The sequence below is a fragment of the Giraffa tippelskirchi genome, chromosome 8 (assembly GCF_054371585.1).
Source record: "Giraffa tippelskirchi isolate mGirTip1 chromosome 8, T2T-mGirTip1v1.2.pri, whole genome shotgun sequence".
In the NCBI taxonomy this organism is placed as follows: Eukaryota; Metazoa; Chordata; class Mammalia; order Artiodactyla; family Giraffidae; genus Giraffa; species Giraffa tippelskirchi.
Genome location: NC_137282.1, coordinates 12,062,147 through 12,088,495, shown reverse-complemented (window position 1 = coordinate 12,088,495; position 26,349 = coordinate 12,062,147). Strand labels below are relative to the sequence as shown.

Here is a 26,349-nt window from a genome sequence, read left to right as displayed (position 1 = left end):
GCAGGATTTTCCATCTTAGTTGCGGCATGTGAGATCTAGTTCCCCAACCAGGGATCGAACCCAAGCTCCCTGCATTGGGAACATAGAATCTTAGCCCCTGGACCAACAGAGGAGTCCCTGAAAATTTTTTTTATTATAGCTGATACACAATATTATACTACTTTGAGATATTCAACATAATGATTCAATATTTTTATAATTATACTCCACTTAAAGTTATTATAAAGTGCTAGCTATAGTCCTCCTCCTGCTGTACAATATATCCTTGTAGCTTATTTATTTTATACATAGTAGTTTGTACCTGCAGGTCCCTACTCCTATCTTGCCCTTCCTGCCTTCCCTCGCCCCACTGGTAACCATTAGTTTGTTCACTATATATGTGAGTCTGTTTCTGTTTTGTTATATACATTCATTTTATTTTTTAGATTTCACATATATATGACAATAGACAGTATTTATCTTTGTCTGACTTACTTCACTAAGGATAATACCCTTGAGGTCCATCCATGTTGTTACAAATGGAAACATTTCATTCTTTTTTATGTCTGAGTAATAGTCCACTGTACATATGTACCAAACGTCATCCTTTATCCATTCATCTGTTGATGAATACTTAGTTTGCTTTCATATCTTGACTGTTGTGAATAATGCTTCTGGAAGCATTGGGGTGCATGTACATTTTCAAGTTAGTGCTTTGATTTCCTTCAGATATACACCCAGGAGTGGAATTGCTGGATCATACTGTAACTCTATTAAGAATAAAAAATTTTTTTCATGAATGAATCATTGTACTCTATAATTGCAGAGTGGAGACCTTTCTAAAGCATAAAAATCAGGGCCCAGAAGTCATAATAGAAGCGACGGATAAATTTGTCTATATAATTTATCTTTACATATTTTACAAGCAAAGTCAGATGACAATAAACAGGTGTGTGAGGAACATTTGTACAAATACATGTGTAATAATAGTATCAGCATTACTTCATATAACAATAGAACATTCAGAAAACACAGCCATTAAGAGGGACCAGGTAAGTACATTCCAGTACATAACAGTGAAGTTTTTGTTGAAGTGATTATTGCTGAACTATTTGATGAAAGGCCACAGTATGTGGCAGTAGAGTCAAACAACCTAGGATATATTCCTAGTTCCACTGCTCGCCCTCGGACAAATCATTTAAGTCTTATATTGCCTCAGCTTCCTCATCTGTAAAATGGGACAAAAACACAACCTACCTCATAAAGTTATTGTAAGGACTGAATGAGTTAATAACACATTTAATCTAATCATCTACATTACACCATTATTTCATGTCCAACAATGAAAGAAAAATGCTGCAAAATAATCTGTGATACAAAGCTCTTTTTAAGAAATCAATGTCAGAGACATTAAAAATGCAAAACAAAAAAAAAAACTTAGAATTGATTAAATTTGTCTGTGCAAAACACTTAGAAGAGAGACTGCACAGTCCACTCTAAGTGAGCTACTGTCCTCATGACTGAATTGTATTCTCTCAAGACCCCTATCTGGAGAAGGAAATGACAAACCACCCCAGTATTCTTGCCTGTATAATCCCATGGATGGAGGGGCCTGGCAGGCTACAGTCCATGGGGTCGCAAAGAGTCAGACATGACTGAAATGACTTCACTTTCCTTTCCTTTAAGACCCTTATCATGGGCAAGTGAATCTTCATTTTATAGGTGAGGAAGCAGAGATTTCAAGAGATGCAATAGCTTGAGCAGCTCACAGAGCACTGAGCCCCCAGCAGGCATTTCAACCTGCCCCTAAGGTGCACTCATCCAGTTATTACAATAGCTGACTACTGCCCACAAAGGTGCCAGGGAGTTGGGAGCTGAGTTTTGTTCTCCATTGCATTTGCTTTCCTAAATTGAAGCTTTCCCTCTCTGGTGCAATTACTCTGCTTCTTCCTCCCCCTTCCTCCTTTGTCCTCAGCCCTGATCTTGTTACTTTTGTGTTTATAGCTTCGGGTCATACTGTATCTGTGTTTTGAATAGTAAGGGACCTCAAATCTTTTATGGAGGCAAGAGAGGTACAAATAAGTATAAAGGTAAAACTTAGCTTTTAAGGATGACATGTAGCAAGAAAAAAGGAGAGAGATAACATGTCCACGATCACACACAAGGATACATAGGCTCAGCACCAACACGTCAAGAAAGTGCTTAAAGACCACCCTCCAATCCTACCACCGAGGGACTGTGGTGCCAGATGTCCTCAGAGCTCAGCTCACCCTCTCAAGCTAGGTTGTCTGCCACAACAGACTCTTTCTTCCCATGACCCAGTGAGACACTCGGGGGTCGAGGGGGTGGAGGGGGATTTTGAGAGGGAATAGGAGGGCAGCTAACTTTAAGATCTTTTCTGGCTCTGCTTGGTACACCCCCTCTCCCCACTCAGAAAAAGAAGCATCCGCCTGAAAGAGTGTGAGCTTCTAGGTAACTACTGCAGTGAGTCTGCGGCAACCAGAGCATCCCATGAGCTCCAAGTGGAACCAACGTCTATCGGTGTTTTCAACAAGGTCTCTCGGTGTTTTTAAGATCAGAAAGAGAGACTTCAGGACCCATTTCCTTTTGCAGGGCCTCCCCACAAACCTAGTGGCAGGACCCTTGACTCTTAAGATCACAGACAGATGCCACTTGTCACTTCTGGATCATCATCCCAAGGGAGGAATCCCAATATTCTACCTCTTCTACCAAGCTTGTAATGCTCATGTTAAAAGATGATGAACAGGGGCTTCTGGTGGTCCAATGGTAAAGAATCCGCCTGCCAATGCAGGGGACATGAGTTTGATCCCTGGTCCAGGAAAATTCCACATGCCACAGGGACACTGAGCCTCTTCACCACAACCATTGAGCCTGAGCTCTAGAGCCCGTGAGCCATGACTACTGAAGCCCTCTCACCCTACAGCCAGTGCCCCGCAACAAGAGAAGCCACCCCACTGAGAAGGTCACACACAACTAGGGCAGTCCCTGCTCACCACAACCAGAGAAAGTCCATGCAGAGCAACAAAGACCCAGCACAGGCATAAATAAAATAAATAAAAAACTTTAAAAGATAATGAACACCCAAGTTCCCAAGGACTGACAGAATCAAACTGAATGTAACTCAGTTTAATGTTGAAATTGTTAACCACCTTGAGCTACTAGTTAGTGTGATATCCAAGAAATGTATTTCCTTTAAATTTTAGAATATCTGGCGGAGCTCCTGTGAGTTCTGGGCACCTTGGTGCAAGGGAAGCTAACTGGTATCTCAAGATGGTTAACAGATAAAGAAAAAAAGATAATGAATAAAACAGGGCATAGGACTGTACTGGGTTTTTCTCTCCCACATACAGAAGCCATCAGTTGGCTAGAGCGCTGCATTCGTGAATTTGCTTGGGGTTTTCAGGATAGAAAGGTTTTTCTAGAACTTCTGTTCACTGTCCCACATGCCCTGAGATCCACAGAGCACTGAGTAAAGAGTGGAGGTGAAAGTTGGGTAAAGTAGTGAGTTTAAAAAGGTTACTTGCATTCGGGAACTTCGCCATGGGCTGCAGAAAGAGCACACCATCCCTTGGGACTTCTGAGTGAAGCCTCCTATCTTCCTCCAGGTTGGAAAAAAATGTACTCGAGGCTCCAATCCACCAGAGAAAGAAAGGTATATCAGCAAAGGAGGGGAAAGAGGAAGCGTTTCGCTATTTATTCAAATACATGCAGTTCATCTCTGTTTAGGGGCCTCCCTGGTGGCTCAGATGGTTAAGAATCTGCCTGCAGTGCAGGAGACACAGGTTCAATCCCTGGATCAGGAAGATCCCCTGGAGAAGGGCATGGCAACCCACTCCAGTATTCTTGCCTGGAGAATTCCATGGAAGAGGAGCCTGGTGGGCTACAGTCCATGGGGTCGCTTCTCAAAGAGCAGGTTTGCACCAAATCCCTTCCGATCTTATCTGTATCCAAGCCTCTTGTGAGATAATCTTCTTAATGGAATATTTAAGAAATCAGATATAAATCACCAACCTTTTATCTCACCAGAAGACTCATGTGCCACAGGACGTCTGGTGTATACATCTATCTATACACAGATGGTTGCAGGTGTCTTTCTGAGCAGATGTCACCATATTTTTAGGCTCTATATGTTTTCCAATATCTAAATCTATTTTTTCTGGGTGCAAAAATTTTAGCAATTTTAGAAATCAGAGCCCAGAAAATAGAGGCACCTGGAGACATTTCCAAATTAAAACACACATCCCTCAGAGAAACCTTTTGTGTCATTTGCAACCGACAAAAGTGCCTATTGTTATGACGTGCTCATAAATAACTTGATTTTGGCATACACTTTGGTACCAAACAGAAGATGAATAAATTAAATGTGATTTACAACCTTTTTCATTTTTATTAGCACTGCTCTGAAAAGTTTATGTAAGGGACGTGCCAGAGCAGTTATGCCAAATGTTTTAAGGCGTTGCTATTGATATTATATAAATTAAGGTGTTTTAATTTGCATTCTTTAATTAACTAAATACTGGCAGAAAAATAAAACACAAGGGCAGCCCTGACTTATTGCCTCTATTAAACTGCTGACGTCTCCGAAAAGATGCTTTAAGTAATCCAATTCATTCGGAGAGAGGGAGGGAGGCATATTAACATTCTCTTATTTGGCAAAATATATTGGGGTTTAAGAAACCAATGTTCAGCTTTGTTTGCAGGGTGGTTTGGGGGGTGGTGTTTTAAGAAGGTCTGAATTTATGTCCCTAAAGAAGGAGCTGACTCAGTGCTTTAACCATCCATCCTATGCAAGTCTGAACTAAAGAAGTGGGGGCAGCCCAGCTCCACCACTGGGCATGGGCAGACTCCTGGGTGCAGGGCCCTGCAGACCTGGACTGCCTGCCTTTGTTGCCCAGAGCTGTATCATCGCCAATCTCAGAAAAGAAAAGCTGGTTTAATTAACCCAGTGGTCCAATGGATCCCATATCAACACTGTTGTTGTTCAGTTGCTGTAAGTCATGTCTGACTCTTTGCAACCCTATGGACTGCAGCACGCCAGACTTCCCTGTCCTTCACTGTCTCCCAGAGTTTGCTCAAACTCATGTCCATATCAACTTAATCATGTCTAGAAATCAAGGAGAGAAATAGCTAACAATCCTTCAGTGGAATTAGCTGCTTCTGGTCAACACTTCCCTTCACACACAGAACCCCCCAAACACACACACACACACACACACACACAGATTCTAATAAGATATGCCAGAAGTACTCTAATCCCTTTCCACAAGCCCTGGATCTGATCCCTATCTCCAGAGACTTTATTTTTTCTTTTCCATTATGGTTTATTACAAGACACTGACTATTGTTTCCTGTGCTATACAGTATGATCTTGTTGTTTACTTATTTCACAAGAGTGGTTTGTATCTGCTAATCCCAACCTCCTAATTTGCTCCTCCCCCACCCTCTTTCCCCTTTGGTAACCATAAACCTGTTTTCTATGGGGGACTTTTTAAAAAGTTACTCTTACCGTGGAGTCATTAACTTCTTTCTCATCCAAGTTCTTCCTTTCTCTCCACTTTCTAGATCATTCTTGATTTTTGCTGTTTCTCCTCTCCTGGTCAGACTTCATCTTTTATCATTTTCCCCTCCAGACTTTTAGAGGGGAACAGCTCTAAGGAGAAGATTACAACTCCCAGTGGTTGGCCAGAGGAAAGAGCCAGCTCCTCAAACACAGGTGAGAGCATTGTATTTCTCGTCCCTAAACCCACGGGGAAAGAAGTCATCTGTACAAGCTTCCCTGTTCTCCCGTGATTCCCAGGGCATCTGACTTCACTTCTCTGCCTGGACTGGGAGTTAGCACATCAAGGGAAGACCTCTAGGGGCTCGTGGATGCTTGCTGAGCTGACCAGAGACACCCAGGGAGCGGTGGGCTGGAGAGCGGAATTCACCTTTCTCCGTACACAGTCTCTCTGCACTTTCATACACATGGTCCCTTCTGACACCGCCCAATCAGAGGCAGTTCAAAGGCCACTCAAGCCCCCTTGTCCAGACCTCAGAGGACTGTTGTTACGTCACATCCCCACCCCAACGTTCTTCCTGGACGCCTTTCCTCACTTGCTCCACAAGTAAAGGATGGATTCCAGCTTTTTAATCAAGAAAATGCCGTTCTCCTTCACCAGCCTCCTACCCACCTCCCCCAGCCCCACCCCCCACCCTCCCACCCAATCGCACTTTCTTGTCGTTCCCCATCTTGCAGCTCTGTCAGTTGTTTTAAAACAAAAACATGTCTCCTGTCATAAATAAGATTGTCATTATGCATGTTGACTGCAGTGGGGGAAAAATTCACCCAGGGCCTGATGTGGAACAGGCATAAACATCGTAAGGAAAAGGACACAGTCTCCTCAGCATTTTCAGCTACTGCAACTGTTCTGGTTTGGATTGTTTGGGTTGGTTTTGGGTTTTTTTGTTTTGGTCATTGCTGTTGTTTTTATCATTTGTGCATTGATTTATTATTTATTTAAGGAAATGAATGAGAAAAACAAAGAGAGCCTAGCAGAAAGTGGTTGTGTTCGATGTATTAAGATGGACCTTGGGAAACGTGGAAGGGGTACCCTCAGGATGCCTGAGAAAGGTCTTCAAGATGGTACAATTCTTTTTTCTTTTTTTAAGTATTTATTTTGGCTGTGCTGCATATAAGATCTTTAGTCGCAGCATGTGGGATCTAATTCCCTGACCAGGGACTGAGCCCAGGTCCCCTGCATTGGGAGCATGGAGTCTTAGCCACTGGACCACCAGGGACACCCCTAGAATTCTACTTTAGACGGTCTGGAATGAACGTTTGTCCTGATTCCATGGCCCATCAATACTCCACGCAGTCCTGACTCCTCCCAGTGTCACAGGGTCAAGGTCACTCACAGAAAGTGAGCTTGGACTCAGCGGACCAAGGAGACCCAGCCCTGGGCCTGAACTAGAGGAGACAGAGGCTTTCCTGTGCGTCTTTGCAGCGAGAAACTAAGGTGTCCAAACACCTGCAGAACAGCATCGTCTGCTGCTCTTTTTCTATTTTTTTTTCTTCTTGGCAAATGGTCGATAAAGCAGAAAACTCTTATCATCTCAATCCGTGTTGAGAAGTTACATACCCATGCCCTTGGTACCTTTGAATTCTGCAGGCATTACCTATCCAAAAATACAATATTCAAATAAGAACAAAGTGAAGACTGCTCAGCCGCTTTGGCAAGCACTCTGCTAATAGTAATTACTGATGTCATGATTTGATGTCTTCAGACACATCACAAGCCTTGTGCTGGAAATTCGTGGTGAGAACCAGATACAAACTTCCATGGATACAACAGCAGTTTACGTATTATCTTTGGCACAAACCTCTGCCTTCTTGTGAGCCTGAACGAAAAAAGGTGTAGACAATCCAGCGTTCCTGTTAGGGTTCACTGATTGGAAAGTTGGCAGTATTAAAATGTGTATTTATCAAAATCATGGATTCCTTGAGGCTGGACCTAATTTTTCCTCTCCTCTTTCTTCTGCTAAATGAAGGGGAAGGTGGGACAAGAAGGAGGAGGAAAGCAAGAGAAGCATGCACATTTTCTTAAATCCAGAGATGAAAATGGAACCCTTCTTACTGAGCCTTCTCCAGATGAACGTGACCAGAAGCTCCTGGAGGCATTGCCCTGGCTTTCTTCCCTGAGTCCTTCGGCTGAACTTCTAACTCACTCCAAGGGTGTGTTGAGTCCTACCTACTTTCTTGAAAGGGGCTTGTTTTGAACACATATAGCTTTCAGCCCTGCAATTCCATTCCTAGGAACTTACCCTACAGTTTTATTAGCACACATGGAGAATGATATGTATTATATATACAGTAAGACCCCTGCTGCTGCTGCTGCTAAGTCACTTCAGTCATGTCCGACTCTGTGCGACCCCATAGACGGCAGCCCACCAGGCTCCCCCGTCCCTGGGATTCTCCAGGCAAGAATGCTGGAGTGGGTTGCCATTTCCATCTCCAGTGCAGGAAAGTGAAAAGTGAAAGTGAAGTTGCTCAGTCGTGTCCGACTTGTAGCGACCCCATGGACTGCAGCCTACCAGGCTCCTCCATCCATGGGATTGTCCAGACAAGAGTACTGGAGTGGGGTGCCATTGCCTTCTCCAGTAAGACCCCTACATACGAATAAGTTCTGTTCCAAGAGCGCTTTCATAAGTCCAACTTGTTCATAAGTCCAACAAAGTTAGCCTAGGTACCCAGCTAACACAATCAGCTATATAGGTTTATAATACTGTAACAGTATTAATACTGTAATACTGTACTGTAATAGGTTTATAATAGTTTTCACACAAGAGATACATATAAAACAAACACACAAAGAGATTTTTAACCTTATAGTACAGTACGTTGAAAAGTACAATAGTCCAGTACAATGACTGGTATACAGGGACTGGCATCGAGTGAACGGGGGTGAGGAGTCTCTGACTGGAGGAGAGAGAGGAGGTGGGAGATGGGAGAACTGAAGGATCGCCACCAGCAATAGGAGACGGAGGGCAAGCTGCAATTCACTCATACCTGATGTTGATGGAACGTATGTTTGCATCTTTGAAAGTTCAAAACTTGAAGGTTCATATGTAGGGTACTTACTGTATACTTAAACACACACATAAACATATATATAGTTATTCACTGCAGGAACAAACACTGGAAACCGCCAAGATGTCCACCAGCAGGGGAATGGTTGAATAAACTTATCACACAGCCGTGTAACAGTGTGGTGAAACTAAAAAAGTAAATAAATAAAATGCAGAAGCCCATGATGCACTCTCCAAACTATATTAATTTAAAAAAAAAAAAAAAGCAAGTGCAGAACATTGTATGTAGTATATTGCCATTTCTGTATACAAGGGAGAAAGAATACAAATATGTATTTGTATATGTATGTATTTGCTAATATGTATTAGCAAATATGTATTTGCTAATATATGTACAGAATACCTCTGGAAGGGTGGACAAGACACTCATAGCATTGATGCATGGGGGAGAAAACCTGGATGGCCAGGGGGAGGTCTTTTTCAATGTGCATTCTCATAGTTTGGGAATTTGGCGCCATGGGAATGCACTTAATCATAAATAAATAAGTTCATGTTTCCAAAAAAAGTAATAGCTTAAATCATTTTTAAAGGGGGCTTATTATGTAAATCTCCACTCTGAATGGACTACTATATACTTGGATACTTGCAGCCAGCGGCTTGGTTGGGACCCCGCCTCTTGGGTTTCCATCTCCCAGCAGAGGCTGGCAGAGGGCCATGGAAATAAACACTCCTCGAAATTGTTCTGACATCTTGGAATTTGGTTTTATCAAATACAAGCAGCGGTAATTGAGCCACTGCCTGAGCGGCTCTTCCCTTTTCTCTAATCGTGTTTGTTGAAATGAATTTGAAGCTGCACATCCCTGCTAATTGGGAGGCCAGCCTAGCAAAGGGCCTGCTTTGGGCAAGTTCAGAGGCTTATCCCCGGGAAGGCAGGGGTGGGCATCAGAGAACTATCATCACCTTCATGGCTGAAGCCCACGGGTGTCAGAAGCAGGTGTGACATCTGCCCTGTGCAACTCAAATAGTCAGTTTGCTACCAGGATCTCTGGGGGCCCAGTGGTTTTGGCTGGGAGGGTGTGCTCAGAACATGGGGGCAGGACATCTAAGGAACCCTGATCCTCGCTTCCCTTTCTGGGGCCTCTGCCCTGCTCTTGGGCTCCCCTTATACCCAAATGAGAGATGCTACATGAACACACCTGAAATGATGCATACTAGCACCCAGAGGTGCTCAGTAAATGTGGTAGAATCTGAATTGAACAAGAAGCAAATGCTTTTTAGAACAGTGGGCAACTGGAACCAACTCCTATGTCTAAAATACATTAGCTACAAGGATATATGGTACAGCACAGGCAATACAACCAACATTTCATCACAACTTTGAATGGAGTATAATCTATAAAAAATTGTGAATCACTGTTGTACACCTGAAACTAACATAATATTGTAAGTCAACTATACCTCAATTTAAAAAATAATATACAAATAAATTAAAAAAAAAATAGAATAGTGGGCAACTAAAGTACAAGGTAATGAACAAGATTTCAGTTAGAGCCTCCTGACATTTTCTTTTAATCTGCAAAAGAAGCCCACAGGTGCCCAAAGGAGAAGATTGCCCTGCCTTTTAGGAGCCAGGAATGTGCATGTCTTGGAGGTGACCGGAACTGGCCGGCCTGCCCTGGACCTCACCTCCCCTGGGATCACCTCAGGCCTGCACCTACCAAGTAGCCAATAAACAGTAGTTGAAAGAATTCATTAAATCCAGCTCAATTAATGAAATGAAAGTTCACCTTACTTCCTTCTTTGCGTCAGTTTCCTTTCTGCAATATTCTCAGTCCTGATGCGAGTGCTCAGCTGCTTCAGTCATGTCCAACTCTTTGTGACCCCGTGGACCGTAGCCCGCCAGGCTCCTCTGTCCATGGGATTCTCCAGGCAAGAATACTGGAGTGGATTGTCATGCTCTCCTCCAGGGGATCTTCCCAACCCAAGGATCAAACCTGTGTCTCTTAGTCTCCAGCACTGGGAGGCAGGTTCTTTACCACTAGCTGGAGATGAAAATAAAAACCTGGTTGCGAAGACCAGTATTCTAGAAAATGGCTGAAGCCATTTGCTATTTTTCAGACAGCCTATTAAAAACCTTTGCCAACAAAGGTCTGTCTAGTCAAGGCTATGGTTTTTCCAGTGGTCATGTATGGATGTGAGAGTTGGACCATAAAGAAAGCTGAGCGCCGAAGAATTGATGCTTTTGAACTGTGGTGTTGGAGAAGACTCTTGAGAGTCCCTTGGACTGCAAGGAGAGCCAACCAGTCAATCTTAAAGGAAATCAGTCTTGAATATTCATTGGAAGGACTGATGTTGAAGTTGAAACTCCAATACCTTGGCCACCTGATGCAAAGAACTGACTCATTGGAAAAGACCCTGATGCTGGGAAAGATTGAAGGCAGGAGGAGAAGGGGACGACAGAGGATGAGATGGTTGGATGGCATCACCATCTCAATGGACATGAGTTTGAGTAAGCTCCGGGAGTTGGTGATGGACCGGGAGGCCTGGCCTGCTGCAGTCCATGGGGTTGCAACGAGTCGGACACAACTGAGCGACTTAACTGATATTGATAATGAGGCTGTGCCATGCAGCCTCATGCTTAGTCCCCCAAGCAGGGTTCAAACCCATGCACTGCATGGAAGCACTGAGTCTTAACCACTGGACCCTCAGGGAAATCCCTGAAGTCATTAGCTTTCCTGCTGCTCTCTCCCTCAGGCCTGCACTCAGATTAGCTCAGAAACAGATACTTGCATTTGAATCCTGGTTCTACCACTTTTGAGCTGTGTAACTTGGGCAAGTTACTTAACCTCTCTGAGCCTCAGGGCCTCGCCTATAAAAACAAGCATACTCCCTACCTCATCAGTTTGTAGTGAGAGGTGAATGAGTTCTTACAGGTAAGGAGCTCAGACAGGCGGGCATACCGTAAGGCTCCATAAATGTTATTATTACCAGGGTCAAACACTCTCTGCTAATCACAGCCAAGGTGTTGGCAGATTACTAAAGGATGATTCCTCCCAGCAGTATCTGCAACTTAAAAGGGGAATCTGGAAGAAACCTGAAGGCCCAAAGGAACAAAGTCATCAAGGGTGACTGCCCAGGGCTAAGGTTGATGTCTGGGGCGGGGCTGGTGCAGGGAGGGGAACTTCAAAAGCACACCTCTTGGCACCCTCCCTCCTTTGCCTCCCCCCACCAACTCCCCAGCCGCCCTGCCTATCTCCCCGAGGGCTGATAGGAGATAAACGAAACCACTTCTTCAAAGCACCCAGCTCAAGGACCATGATCAAACACGAGGCTGGAAGATAAGCTTCAGTCTACATTTCCTTTGTCCGTTTCTTCCCACCATTTCTCCAAAGGAAACTCAAGGGGGTGGGGGGGAGGGATAGGAGGTAATTCCTCCTTCTTTCATCAAAGGGAGTTACCTCCCCATCTCCCTCTACGGTAGTGGGGCTGTGAGAGGAGATTCAGGAGGCCCTCTTATGCCAGGACTACCACATGACTTCAGGCTCCCCCAGAAGCTCTGGGGGGCCCCAACTTTATCTGTCAAAGTGGGGGAAAAACACCTGCCCAAAATAACTCAGAAAATTGCTGCGAGATGATGAACGCAAACAGGTATTTGGGGAAAGATCCTTTAATGGGCTCTTACAGTTGACATTTTGAAAAATACTAAGTCATCCACCTTTTTGTTTACACGGAGAAGGGAGACAGAGCTAGCTAAACAACCCTCCTACGTAAAATTCATATTCATTCATCAACAAACTAGCACTGGGCATGGATGGCATTCAGACTGCGTGGATTCAAGCCCCCACCTCCTACCAGCTGGAATTGGCGGCGGGGGTACTTAACCTCTCTGTGCCTCCACGTCCTCCTGGGTGAAATGGGGTAACCATAGGACCTACCCCTAGGGCTCCCGCAGGGAATGTAGGAGAGAAATTGTGCAAAGCGCTTACACGTGCTTGGCTCTTGTGTTAGCTGCAGTGACCACGATGGTTAGACATCCCTCTAGGCAACAGAATACAAACAGGATGAGAGCTATACAGAAGCATCCGTGGTCCAGCAGGAGGATGGGCAAGTCAATAAATACTGGCAGGTGCCCCATGATGAGTGTAATAACAGAACAAAATTAGAGCTGTGAGAACAGAGAAGAAAGGGCCACCAGAGTGGGCTCCCCAGCAAGGCCGGCGCTTCTAGCTTTGCCTGCTTGCTCTCACGGTGCCTCGGGCTCCTCTAGCCTCCCGGTGCCCGGGGCTGTGTCTGAAGCTAGGCAGATGCAGGTAGTGCTGAATCAGGGCTCCTGGCCAAGGCAGTAATTGCCAGCCGATGAAAGATATTAAGCGCCAGGGAGGAAAATCAAGTCCTCTATGAGGCAGACTTTTCAGAGTTCTTACAGCTTGTAAAAAAAAAAAAATGTAAATAGTTACCCAGTGAGATATTATTTCCTGTTGTTGCCATTAGGGCTTGAGTGTCATGTAGAGAGAACCCATCATTCAGGCAATTCGGCCTCCGAGATGATGGAAAACTCCGCATTAACGCCACACAACGCACCTCCCACCGCTCCTCCCAGCCTGACTCAGGCGGTTTTTTTTTTCCTGGGTGGTGAGTTTTATGTAAATTTAAATCGTGAAAAAAAAATCTATAAATATTCAGAATTTCCTAAAGGATTTTTGTGATGGCTTCTGAGAGGTTGTTTTTTTTGTTTGTTTCCAAAGACTTGTTTGAGTGGAGACCGGGGGAGGGGTACCCTCTCTTGGGTAGGAGGCTGGGCCTGAGCCTCGGATCCTCCAGGCCTGGGGTGACTGTTCTCCTGAGCAATCGCCCCACAGATGCTGACGGCGGCGCTATTGGTCACAGCTATCACTGACTCGGGACTTCCTTTGTGCCAAGCACTAGACCTGCAATATGCATTGTCTTGTTTGGCCTCCCGACTCTGAGGCGGTCACTGCTAGGTTTTGTGTTTTTTTGCTTAGTTTTAAATATTTATTTCTATGTCTTTATTTGGCTGCATCCAGTCTTAGTTGTGGCACGTGGACTCTTTAGCAGCGGCATGGGTGATTTTTTTTTATTAAGTTGTGGCATGCCGGCTCTATTTCCCTGACCCGGGATTGAACCTGGGTCCCCTACATTAGAAGCATGGAGTCTCAGCCACTGGACCACCAGGAAAGTCCCACACTCTTAGGTTTTATAACTGAGGAAATCAAAGCTCAGTGGAGTTTCCTTGTCCGAGACTACTGCAGAAATGTGACGCAGAGGCCTAGTTCCCAGAGACCTAACTCCATGAGAGGACTTTGTCACCCACTGGTCACGGACCTTTGGGTAAATGACTAACCTCTCCATGCTATACGCGGGGATGACAAAGGTACCTGAAGCTTATCAAGAGCCTGAAACACAGAATGTGACTCTTCGCCACGTTGGTGGGGGGATGCTCAAGCAGCCCCACCCTGTCCTACTGTCACGGTGCCTTCCCTCGAAGGGCAATCTGGGAAGGGCCTCTCAGGCACACAAGAGCCACTTTTCTGCAAGGGAAGCACTTGGGCCCCGAACAAGACAGTGTCTCACACGCCCTTTTCAGCCACACCCCATCAACCTCAACAAACACAGCCCAACTGAAAACTTCTTTTAACCTTATTCTCTCCCAGGTGAAAACTCATTCCTTTGAAAATGGCCCTTGCAATAGGCTACTAGGACCCCGTTTAGGACTGTAGAGGTTAGAGCATTTCAGCTAAGTGAATATCAATTACTGATTGTAATAATCCTCTAGCATCTTTTAATTAGGACTTCCCAGGTGGCTCAGCGGTAAAGAATCCACCTGCAGTGCAGGAGATACAAGTTTGATCCCTGGGTTGGGAAGATCCCCTGGAGAAGGGCATGGCAACCCAATTCTTCTTGCCTGGAGAATTCCGTGGACAGAGGAGCCTGGTGGGCTACAGTCCATGGGGTCGCAAAGAGTCAGACACGACTTAGTAACTAAACAACAATGTTTTAATTAGGCCTCTGGCCTGGCTGAGTATGATTTTCCATCTTCCCAACTAAGGTGATTGGATGGATCCGGCCAAAGGGGCCCTGCTTTGCTCATCAGCATCCCAAAGGGAAGCATGGCCCTACTCCCTTGCTAGCATTTTCCAGGAGAGGGGAAACAGGGCTGGTCTCTACCGAAGTGCTGTCTGGCACCCCCAGTTCCTAGTGATGAGCTGTGAGCTAAGAGAGTAAGTAGGATTTTTTGACGACAATATGTGATTCCCTGGGCAACCTCCCCACCCTTCACCCCAAGCCTGGTCACCTTGTCCTCACCTCCTCCCTTCTACCCCCCCAACTTTCATTCATTCCTTACCTTCTTCTTCGCCTTTCCTCCCCAAACAGACAGTAAATATTTTATCACCCTGCATTCTTCTCCCCTCTTTCTGTTGCCTCCTTTCCCTCTATTCCTTCCAAATTCCTACATGCTTTTGTCTGTATCTCCCCTCCCCTTTGCTCCTAACTGATTCCCCATTAATCATCCAGAACACACATCTGCGTGGGTCCGAGCAGGAGTCCTTGGGGCTGGCGTTCACAGCTGGGCTGGTTGTGATCATCAAGAGAGGGTCTTTCATCTTTTCCTGTCTCCTAGGGCTCCCCCCTTCCCAGATCCTCCTCCTCCTCCAAGGTGGCCTACCAAGGCCCACCGTCTTCATTCTGGAAGGTTCTGCTCTCTCTCTGCAGAGAAGTCTCCCAAAGGCCAAATCACCTGGCAGATTGAAGCAGCCTTGCAGTGGTCATTTAAACTTGACACTGGCAGTGGCAAGGATGTCAGAGTGCTCAGAGGCTGGCAGAAGGAAAGATGGGCAGGGGATAGGGACCACTACAATAAAATAAATGGGGTCTCCCCCCTCCTTCTTGTACCCACCTTGCTGCAGTATGGAATACATCACCTAGTCAGGACATCCCTTGGCATTCATTGTAACCTAATTTTATCAGGATTAAAATCGGGGTAGGGAACGCCTGTGTAATTTCTTAGAGGTCTAGGCATACTGTCCAAAAACCAGACTGATCCAAGGAGTACATTCAGTTAGTGTTTGATTGACGTCGCCTGGGAGTGGTGCCTGGTGCCTTCTCTGCTGAGCATTGTAAAGACTGCCATTTGTTATTTCTGTGATACTCGTTTCTGTTGGAAGAACGCCTTTGAAATCGTCTCTGTCCTTCTTGAGATCTCAAGGCGTTGATCAGTGAGCAGCAGAGTCAGGGACCGGCAGTCCCAGAACAATATGCCCCGAGTGACAGGCCCGACAATCCGAGTGACAGATGCGGGCTGGGAGAGGGGTGCTCAGAGCGGGGCAGTGACACCAGCGCGCCTCCACTGGCCGCCGAGAGAACCGGGAAAGGGGTCTCCCCAAAGGCCTACGCACAAAGGGCCAACTTTACCCTCTGATCGGCGGACGGGGAACTTTAACGCCAGGACAGGGACTATGTGAAATCTCTGCCGGGTGCGAAGCTGGCAATGCATACTTTATCCGAAAGGCACGGGAGGAAGGAGACAGGGTGGAGGGGGATACTGTTATTTTCATTAAAAAGTTTTTAATTCTGAAATTCCCCTGGGAAAAAACCTAGGGCATCTTCCCCCTCGAGAAGAAAAAGGGGGGGGGGGCGTGGAGGGGCCGCATCTTTGGAGCTTACATCGACGTACAGCATTTATAGAGACCCCGTCTCTTCTAGGATGCAAACCCCTCCACGTCCCTACCCACCCGCTACCCCTGAAACAGCAGTCAGGCGCGGTGCCGTGAGAGAATTGTGTGCCCCTAAGCAGCACGCCGTAACAAACCCCGAACACACCCAAGCATCGAACCTATAAATCGGCGCGTAGGCACCGCGCGCCAGGCGCGGCCCGGCGGCGCGCACCACATGCGGGGACCGCGCCTTATCGAGACCTTCTCACCCCGGAAGGGGAGTCCTCAAACTTGCAGGCTGCGGACAGGGCTGGCTCAAAGTTGCTGGAGCGGTTTTCGCCGCGTCGCGAGAACCGTAGCTGCCTCTGAGGTTCGGGCGCTTCCTAGTTAGCACACCCGGGAGGAAGCCAGTTCAGGGGGAAAAGAGCTGAAAACCCGAGCAGGACCCGAGCCGAGCTGGGGTTCTGGAGGCGCGGCCCGCCCCCAGGCGGCCTCCGGGAGCGGCTGGGACTTGGCAGTCCCTGAGCCGGCCGCCGGGGGCTCCTACCCCATCCCCCAGCCCACCCAATTCACCCCACCCCAGAGACACACGGACTGCGGGTGACCCGCCCCTCCTCCCCGGCCAGCACCACCCCATCCCACCCCACCCCACCACAGCCGTGCGTAGGCAGAGAGCGCAGAGCGACAGGAAAGCCCGCGGAGGGCAGGGCGCAGAGCCCAGGGTCCCCGGGGAAGCCCCGATCTCGCCGGGACCCCGGGACCCCGGGCCCGGGCCGGCCCGGTTGGGGGCAGGGGAGGAGGCCAGCGGTGGGGCCAGGCCGCGGCGCGGCGGCTCGCGGGCGCGTCCCCTTTAAGGCTCTCCCCGCCCACCGGCGGCGCCGGGCGCTCTCCCCGCCCCGGGGTCCCGGCGAGATCGGCGATTGGGCGGGCGCGGCGATCCCTTTGAAGTGTGGCTGCCGATCGCGGCTATTTGACGTGCGGCTCGCGGAAGGCGAAGGTTTTTGTGTTGCTCGCCGGGGCCAGCGGTGGCGGCGGCGGCGGCGGCGGCGGCGGCGGCGGCGGCGGAGGAGGAGGAGGGGTGGAGACGCGGCGACCGCTGCACCGCGCTCGGCGCTGCGGAGCGAGCCCACCCGCCCCGGGAGCTCGCCTCCCCGGTGCGCCCCCGCCCTCCCCGCCCCCCCAGCGGCGCTGCCTCCTCCAAATGAGCGATTCGCCCGCTGGATCTAACCCAAGGACACCCGAGAGCAGCGGCAGCGGCAGCGGCGGCGGCGGGAAGAGGCCGGCGGCGGTGTCCCTCTTGCCCCCGGCGGACCCCCTGCGCCAAGCGAACCGGCTCCCCATCCGGGTCCTGAAGATGCTGAGCGCTCACACCGGCCACCTCCTGCACCCGGAGTACCTGCAGCCGCTGTCCTCCACGCCCGTGAGCCCCATCGAGGTCAGTCCCCTGGTCGCTGCCCGCCGAGCGCCCGCCCCATTACGCCCACCACTGCTCGGCTCCCTGCGCCCTGCGGCTCGGTGCGACGCTCGGGTCCGGCCCCACTGGCGGACAGAGTGAGAGGAGGGACGGAGATACAGAGGGATCGGAGCCCACTGGGTTCTCCCCCCCCTGGGCTTCTCCCTGGGGAGAAGGTGCCCCTTCCACGCTCGCCCTTCGGAGCTTCGCGTTTCCTCTCTCGGATTGGATTTGCTCTCAGAGTGTCCACTGGGACCTTTACTTTTCCTCGGCACCCAGTCCCCAGGCCAGAGAGTCTGTCTCCTGGGCTTTTTGTGGTCCCCCCACCCCCACCCCACCCCACCCCACCTCACCCCACCCCACCCCACCCCACCTCACCCCACCTCTCCACCCGGGTTTGTTCTCTTTGAAGCCCGATCGCCCCCCCCTCCCCCGTCCCACTCCGCTTCTGCCCCATCCGGTTGGAGCGCTAGACGCCCGGGCACTCCCAACCCCGGCTCTTTCTTCCTCCCGCTCCCCTGGGGGCCCTCCCCGGGAGGGAGGGGGGCTCCGAAGAGAGCGCCCGCGGCGGCCCAGGCTCAAGAACCAGCTTCTCCCCGCTCCTACCCCGCGGCGCCACTGCCAGAAACCCGTCCCAAGCGAAGTTCCCCAAACTGAAGGCATAAGTTTTTAACCCAGGCCTAGAGAGGAGGAGGAGGAGATGAGAGAGCAGGGGGCGAGTCACGGCCCCTCCCCCAGCCCCGACTCCGGAGAAGTCACCTTCCCCCGGGGTGGCCTTCGGTGGACGCCTTCCACGGCCTGTTCCCCAGGGCCTGCGGCGCCCTCCGGGACCCGGGGAAGCGAGGGATCCCACCACTACCGACGCACAGTGTGAGCGCAGTTGCCCCCAGCCCCCGCGCTCGCAGCCCCTCTCCCCGAGGCCCTCGTGTCCCATCGCACCCACCCTACCCCCAGGCGCCTGCCCCTCCGGCCGCTCCGTGGGTCCCTGGTCTCACCCCCTTCTCCCTCCCCTTGCCGCTGTCTCCCACAGCTGGACGCCAAGAAGAGTCCTTTGGCGTTGCTGGCCCAGACTTGCTCGCAGATCGGCAAGCCGGACCCGCCACCCTCGTCCAAGCTCAACTCGGTAGCGGCGGCCAACGGGCTGGGAGCGGAGAAGGACTCCAGCCGCTCGGCCTCGGGCGCCGCCTCGGCCTCTGCGGCGCTCAAGCAGCTGGGGGACTCCCCGGCCGAGGACAAGTCCAGCTTCAAGCCCTACTCCAAGGGCTCCGGGGGCGGCGACTCCCGCAAGGACAGCGGCTCCTCCTCCGTGTCCTCCAGCTCCTCCAGCTCCTCCTCCTTGTCCCCGGGAGACAAGGCGGGCTTCAGGGTGCCCAGCGCCGCCTGCACGCCCTTCCCCCCGCATGGAGCGCCGGTCTCCGCTTCTTCGTCCTCGTCCTCCCCTGGCGGTTCCCGGGGCGGCTCTCCGCACCACTCTGACTGCAAGACTGGGGCCAGCGGGGAGCTGGACAAGAAAGACCAGGAGTCCAAGCCCAGCCCGGAACCGGCGGCCGTGAGCCGCGGCAACAGCGGGGACCCCGGCGCGCACGGCGGTGGTGGCGGCGGCGAGCCCGGGGCCTCCGGGCGCAAGTCGGAGCCGCCCTCCGCGCTGGTGGGGACCGGCCACGTGGCGCCGGTGTCGCCCTACAAGCCGGGCCACTCGGTGTTCCCTCTGCCTCCCTCCAGCATCGGCTACCACGGCTCCATCGTGGGCGCCTACGCCGGCTACCCGTCTCAGTTCGTGCCTGGCCTGGATCCCAGCAAGTCTGGCCTCGTGGGAGGCCAGCTGTCGGGGGGCCTGGGCCTGCCGCCGGGCAAGCCCCCCAGCTCCAGCCCGCTCACCGGGGCCTCCCCGCCGTCCTTCCTGCAGGGATTATGCCGAGACCCCTACTGCCTGGGAGGTTACCACGGAGCCTCGCACCTCGGAGGCTCGGGCTGCTCCACGTGCAGCGCGCACGACCCGGCCGGGGCCGGCCTGAAGGCGGGGGGCTACCCGCTGGTGTACCCGGGACACCCGCTGCAGCCGGCTGCGCTCTCGTCCAGCGCCGCCCAGGCGGCGCTCCCCGGCCACCCGCTCTACACCTACGGCTTCATGTTGCAGAACGAACCGCTGCCGCACAGCTGCAACTGGGTGGCGGCCAGCGGGCCGTGCGACAAGCGCTTCGCCACCTCGGAGGAGCTGCTCAGCCACCTGCGGACTCACACGGCCCTGCCCGGCGCCGAGAAACTTCTGGCCGCCTACCCGGGGGCCTCAGGCCTGGGCAGCGCCGCCGCGGCCGCCGCAGCCGCCGCCTCCTGCCACCTGCACCTGCCCCCGCCCGCCGCCCCTGGCAGCCCGGGGTCGCTGTCCTTGAGGAGTCCACACACTTTGGGGCTAAGCCGGTACCACCCGTACGGCAAGAGCCACTTGTCCACAGCCGGGGGCCTGGCCGTGCCGTCGCTGCCCACAGCCGGACCCTACTACTCACCGTACGCGCTGTACGGACAGAGACTGGCCTCCGCCTCGGCGCTCGGGTACCAGTAACCACAGCCCTGCCTCCTCCCCGCGCCCTTCCGCCCCACCCGCCGCCGCTGCAGCCCCCCGCCGCCGGACCCCGCCCCCACCGCCCAGATCCCCACCCCACCCCCCGCTCCCCACTGGACTGTGTATTTATTTACTATAATGTTAGCTTACAAGCTGGGAATATAAGTGCATTAACGACCCACACGAGTCAATGGTATGCAAAGAGTCTGTTCGCCCCTCCCCTCCCCGAATAATAATATTAATCACACCAGTAATGACATGCCCCCCGCCCCCCTCTGCCTTTCTTTTCTGTTTCAATTTTTCTTAGATGTAAGTTTGCCTTTTTTTTTTTTTTGGATTGGTTTGGTTTTACCCAGAGGAGGGGGGAGCGTGGGAGCTTCTTTTTGTTTTCCCTCCGGGGGGACTTGCTTGCATGCTTCCTAACGGTCAAACTACCTTTCCTCCTCCCCGCCCCGCCCCTCTGCCCTTCGTCCCTTCTTGTTTCCGTCCAATTGAGGTTCTGGTTTGTTGTTGGATTTTTTTTTTTCTCTTTGTACAAGTAACAGAGAGGAGGTATTTTTTTGTAACGCATTCAGGGGTGTTGGGAGCGACCTTGGGGGCCGGAGGTCTTGAGCTCTGTGGACCCGGGACTCGGCCCTGTGACCACTCCCCTGCCACTCTCTCCCCTCTGGGCTCCTTGGTCTGCGCCCTGGTCCCCCAAATTAGAGCCTTGCTCCCCTATCTTGCTCTGAGCACGAGTCAATGGCTGGAGAGTCTTCCAACAGCCTTTCCCCTTTCCAGACTCTGAAAGGCCCCAAACACCCCGGGGTGGTCGCACCGCCTGCTGAGGCGGGCTGGCAGGGCTCATCCCATTCAAGTAAAAGTCCTAGAAGGCCCTGCTGGCGTGAAAACTTTGCTCTTTATAGTTTGCGAAGTGCTTTTATAGTCATTGTTTTTCTCTGATAATTGGGGCAGGGGTCCCTGTCCTGGCGATGGGGGCTGGGTCGGTGATTCTTGCTAGATCCTTCCAAAGCAGACCAGTGACAGTATCAGCTGGCAATACAACCCTGTTAGCACCGTTGGGGGGTGTGGGAGGGGAGTCAGGGAGCACCCGGATCGCAGCAGACCCCGTCACCCCTTCCCAGGCCTGACCCAAGAGTCCCCAGAGTTGGCCGTGGGCTCCCTCAGTTACTGGGATCGAAGACTCGGCCCAGGGTCTTCTCTCGACCCCCTCCCTCCCACCCTCTGGGGCTGATGCAGGGGGCTGCGGGGCCCGTTTGAGATGAATAGAGCTCTCCCTTGGTAAGACTTATTTTGTTAATAAATGGAGTACTTGGCTATATTCACACCGTGGTGTGTTTCTGTCTTGCCTCACCCACCGGCCCACTTCCAGACACCTAAGCAGATGCCCTTCTTTTATTCTCGTTGAAAACACCTTGTGGTTTCCTTCTCGGATTTCAGTTAAAGGACGAGTTTAATGCGTTTTCTCAAGAAATGGGGGGAGGGAGGGGAATGCGGTGGGGGCGGGGGGGAGAAAACAAAACTGCCAGCGCGTTACAAATAATAAAATGCCCCCCCCACCTTTTTCCCAACCAGGTTATTTAGCTCCCAAGCTCACTTCAAAGGCCTTGACATCACCTGGGGACGGGGCGGAGGGAGTGTGTGCATGAGGACTTTTCCTCTAGATGAGGACCTAGATTCGAGACGCAAGGGGCGGAGAAAAGAAGGGAGAAAGGGACCCAAGGCTCGGAGACTCTGGGCAGCACCGTCTCCGGGCCCTGCTGGCCGGCGAAGACGACGTGCCTCTGGCGCCACCTGGTGGCAGAGAGGCGAGCGACTGGCGCCCGCCGCAAACGCCTTCCGCGCTTCGCACTCAAAAAAAGGATTTCCTCTCCCTGCCAGTGCCTTTCATGCACCTTGAAGTCCAAGGGTACACGCACCTGCAGCGAAGCGCGCGTCTCACGGCTTGGGGACTCCCTAAGCCTAGCGCTGGATTGTGGATCCCAGCCGTCTGCCCCCCCCGCCAGTTTGGGTTTTGGGGAGAGGGCGCGGCGATGACTCGGCACGTGGGAGCTACCCTCGGTTTCCCCGTTTTCTTGAGCTGACACGATCGATGCTGGCTTCTGTATCCTCCAGCAGGCGACAGCGGGGGTGCTGTTTATCAGGATGATGGGGAAAGGTCAGGAGCACCCCTCACTGCGCTGGGAGTCTCCGAGGTCCGGAGGAGGGGGCCTGGTGCTTTCTCGTCCCCACCCTACCCTCCCCGGGGCAGGGGGCGCCCCTTGAGGCTAGCCCCTCTCAAGTTCCCGCTGCAGGACGCCCGGCGCCCACCTCTCGGGGTGCAGCGGGCCACGGCGCTCGGCCCGCAGAGCCACCTGTGGGGCGCGCGGAAAAATGCCCCCCTCGCCCCCTCCGAGCCGCGCTCCTCTGCGTCAGGCGCCTCGCAGCTTTGGGAGCTGCTGTTGTTGCCGTTCGTGTTGTTTTGCTTGACGTTCTCGGTGAGGAATGCGACTTTAAGGCAGTTCCTACTCCGCAAACTGTGTGCTTTAGAAATGTCGGAGACCGAGAGGTCAAGTGCGGAAGGGGGTGCTCTCTCTGCTTGCGCTGATTCAGCCTACAAATGGCCCCAAACTCCTTTAGAGAATCACAGGGTGGGTCGGCGTCATCCCCTTGGGATTTGACAGAACTTCAGCATAAGATGTTTCCTGGGGTTTGGAACTTGAGGGGTTGCCCCTATAGCTTTGTTTCTGGGTAAAATCCCTTCCCTAGTCAAGAGAACCTCAGTCATCTTCTGCAGAAAATAGTACTCCTGGAGTAAGAGCCTATATGTGTCCCCAGGGAAGGAACCTGGTCTGCTGGCATCCTTGCCCACAGTGACAAACAGGGTCAGGGAGAGGCTGGAGGCGCTGAAGAAGTCGCCCCTGAGGGCAGCTCAGAGTCTTCCTGGGGGACCATTCTTACCCGACTTCTCAGAGTTCAAATTGGCCGGAAGCTTCAAAAGAACTGAACTGGAGCGACTTGCTTTATTTTTTGTTTATCACCGTTGTTTTGTTTGCTCTTGGTTAGTTTCTTTCCCATCTTCCCTTCCTCAAATCTCCCTCTTTCTCTCAGGAACCTTTGTTTGTTTGTTTCTAATACCTGCTAAAACTGCTGGGAATTGCTCCCTCTGCAGGAGAGTTAAACTTTTCTCTTAAACTATGGTCAGGAGCGTCCCTAGTGGCTCAGACAGTAAAGAATCTGCCTACAATGCAAGAGACCCAGGTTCAATCCCTGGGTCGGGAAGATTCCCTGGGAGAAGGAAACGGCAACCCACTCCAGTGTTCTTGCCTGGAGAATCCCATGGACAGAGGAGCCTGGCGGGCTACAGTCCATGGGGTCACAAAGAGTCGGACACAACTGAGAAACTAACACTATGGTCTTCAGACCTTCCTAAGGACTTCAGGCTCCTCTTGTTGGGACGAGAGAAAGGAAGAGACTTGGTATCTCCCCATATAGTGAAAGAAAGTTCTCTCCAGGTGCTTGGCTTACACGAAAGGTGTGAGAATGCAGGTTAGAAACTCCTCAGAGGAGGGAGTTTCCCCCAGAAAATGTATCATCAGCTTTTGCAGACCAGGAAGGATGCCTTTGGCCTGATTGGAAAAGGCTGGTGCCAGCTCCCCTTGTGACTCAAAGGGCAGGCAGGCATTGTAGCCTGGAGTGGCCCAGGTTTCACCTTCTGACGTCAGCTCTCCCCACCATAAAAGGATGAGGGTCTCAAGACATGCCGCTGTTGTCATTCACTGGGGCTGGGGGTGGTGGTAGGGAGGAGTGTGTTACTTGCAGGAGCTACAGAAACAAAGTTGCTGTTTTCATAGCCATAATGGTGCCCACCAGCTGCTCGTTTGCATAATTAATTCATCCGGCAACTCTGTGCTGCAGCATCACCTCCACCTTCCATCGCTCCACCTCCTCCCCTCCACCTCCTCCTCCTCTCCCTAGCCCTCCTGCCGCCCCTCCTCCTAATCTCTTCCAGGCGCCAGAACCCGGGGCCTGTGTTCCCAAGGCACTGGGAAGGGTGACAGCCACACAGCTGGACCTTTAGACACTGGACGTTCCTGGCTCGGGGTCATAATTTCACACCTCCTGCCTGGTTATTTTTGTGGCCTCATGGACAGCAGGGAGAGGAAGAGAAGGCGGGGTAGGCCTCACTCACCCTCAGATATTGCCAAACAGAATTGCAGGGATGGGGGGTTGTTTTTAACTTTCCGGTCACCCCCCAAACCCATCCTCGGAGAATCTGCAGCCCACAGGGGAGGTATGAGGTGCAGGGACCTCCATCCTTTGCAGCCCTAGCTGCCCTGGCCTCTCCAGCATCTTGGGATGTGTCTCTCAGTTCATGAACTAACCCCTTCCTGATGGATGTCTGGGTTTCCCTGGAATCCGTCTTCCAATAATGCCGCGACGCTGTCCTGTATTAATCATTCTGCAGGGGAAGCTGCACTCCAGTTTTCTGTTTGACTTGATTTCATTCATCCTGTCTTTTTGCGAAATAGATGGTTGAGTGCATCCGATAATGTATGGTTTAATTTGGAGCACTATGGGTTTGAATTACCATTTTCATAATGCGCTGTGCATTAATGTGTTACATCATTTATAAAGAGGAATGTCCCGGCTTTCAAACTTTCCTCCTGAAAGCCAAAGTCACCTCACGGAAACAAAGCCAGATCACATGGACCCAGCTCCTCGCCTGGCTGCCTCCTCCCCAAGCCAGGTGAAACCTGCCAACCCGCCCCCGAAACCCCACCTCCGCCCCCTGAGGCTTTTGTGTCCCCAGAATGCAGGTGGGTGTCAAAGTTTGGGGAGGAACTGCACATGGCTGCCCAGGAGCCATCAATGGCCGCACAAAAGCTCCCCCTCATTATCGCATGGCAGCCCAGCCCCTTCGAGGAGACCTCCAGCGGTCGGCTCCCCCTCGACCCTAAACCCCCGCACCCCCTCCCCGATGGCCCGTAATAACACCAGCTGTCTGTTATTCAAACTCTGACTGAGGAGGAAAAAGCACTGATTATCCAAATACAGTCATTAAAGGGGAAATGTGTTTTTAGGACTGTCAGAGTGATTAATGAGAGCTAGCCGTCTTTGCAAATGCACTTGTTTAGTCTAACTGGCAGCTTCTATTTTCCTATTGATTTATTGCAGCCGTTGCCGGGCCTCGGTGTGCACAGTCAGGGCACTTCACAACTGTGCCCTGTTTAAACAGGAAAAGCATGCACCGTTTTTTGGTCCGGGAGGGAGGGAGCAGCCGAAAGTCTCTCCCTTCAGCGCAGTCTCCAGGGCTCCAAACCAACAAAGAAGACATTAAAAACCTGCAGCCCTGAGAGAGAAGGAAACTGCCTCCCCTTGGGTCGTCCCCAGTTCCAAGGTCAGCGGAGGCGCACCCTGGCCCCTGGACAAAGCCCGCCCTATTGTCACACTCAGCATGCCCGCATCCTCTCCTCCGGTCCCCCCAAACCAGCTGTCAGCCACTGAGTCCAAGGACAGGAAAGGCACCCAGCAGAGGGGGGAGGCTGGGGAGGGGGCCGATGGGCTCGGCCAAGCTAAAAACAGAATCGAAGCCACCCTGCCATCCATGGGTGGGAACAAGGTCAGGGGGGTTGCAGGAAATTGATGGAGCCCCATGGTTCATTTGGGGGCTTCCCTGGTGGCTCAGTGGTAAAGAATCCACCTGCCAATGCAGGAGACTCAGGTTCGATCCCTGGGATGGGAAGATACCCTGGAGAAGGAAATGGCAACCCACTCTAGTATTCCTGCCTGGGAAGTCCCATTGACAGAGGAGCCTGGCAGGCTACAGTCCATGGGGTTCCAAAAGAGTTGGACACAACTTAGTCACCAAACCACCACATGGTTGATTTCAACTTTTAAGAAGTAGGCAGTGGACACAAGAGCTCTATTGACTTCATTCCACTTGCACAGTTTGTTTTGACAAATGATGTACCTAATGACCAGCACAGAAATGGCAGCTTGAAAATACAGACCTGGTGTTGAAGAGTCAGACTTCCAGGAGGTGGATCACCAAGGCAAACAGAGGTTACAGGATTCCTGTTATGTGACCAGCACAATGCCGGATGCCAGGAGACACA

The 26,349-nt window shown here is 51.5% G+C and overlaps 1 protein-coding gene and 1 long non-coding RNA gene across 2 annotated transcripts; one reads left to right on the top strand and one right to left on the bottom strand.

The window, feature by feature from the left end:
• Positions 1-7,033: 7,033 nt before the first annotated feature.
• On the bottom strand, positions 7,034-11,632 carry LOC145516460 (uncharacterized). The gene is made up of 2 exons (XR_014061409.1): positions 11,166-11,632; positions 7,034-8,059 (listed from the first exon to the last, which is right to left on the bottom strand). It is a non-coding gene; the product is annotated as an uncharacterized LOC145516460 (long non-coding RNA).
• A 5,576-nt stretch (positions 11,633-17,208) lies between these two features.
• Positions 17,209-21,576, top strand: ZNF703 (zinc finger protein 703). The gene is given in 5 exon segments (XM_081524185.1): positions 17,209-17,673; positions 18,722-19,550; positions 19,553-19,606; positions 19,609-19,698; positions 19,701-21,576. Coding segments are annotated over 5 exon segments (1,758 nt in total). The 5' UTR covers positions 17,209-17,439; the 3' UTR covers positions 20,252-21,576.
• The last annotated feature ends 4,773 nt before the right edge of the window (positions 21,577-26,349 follow it).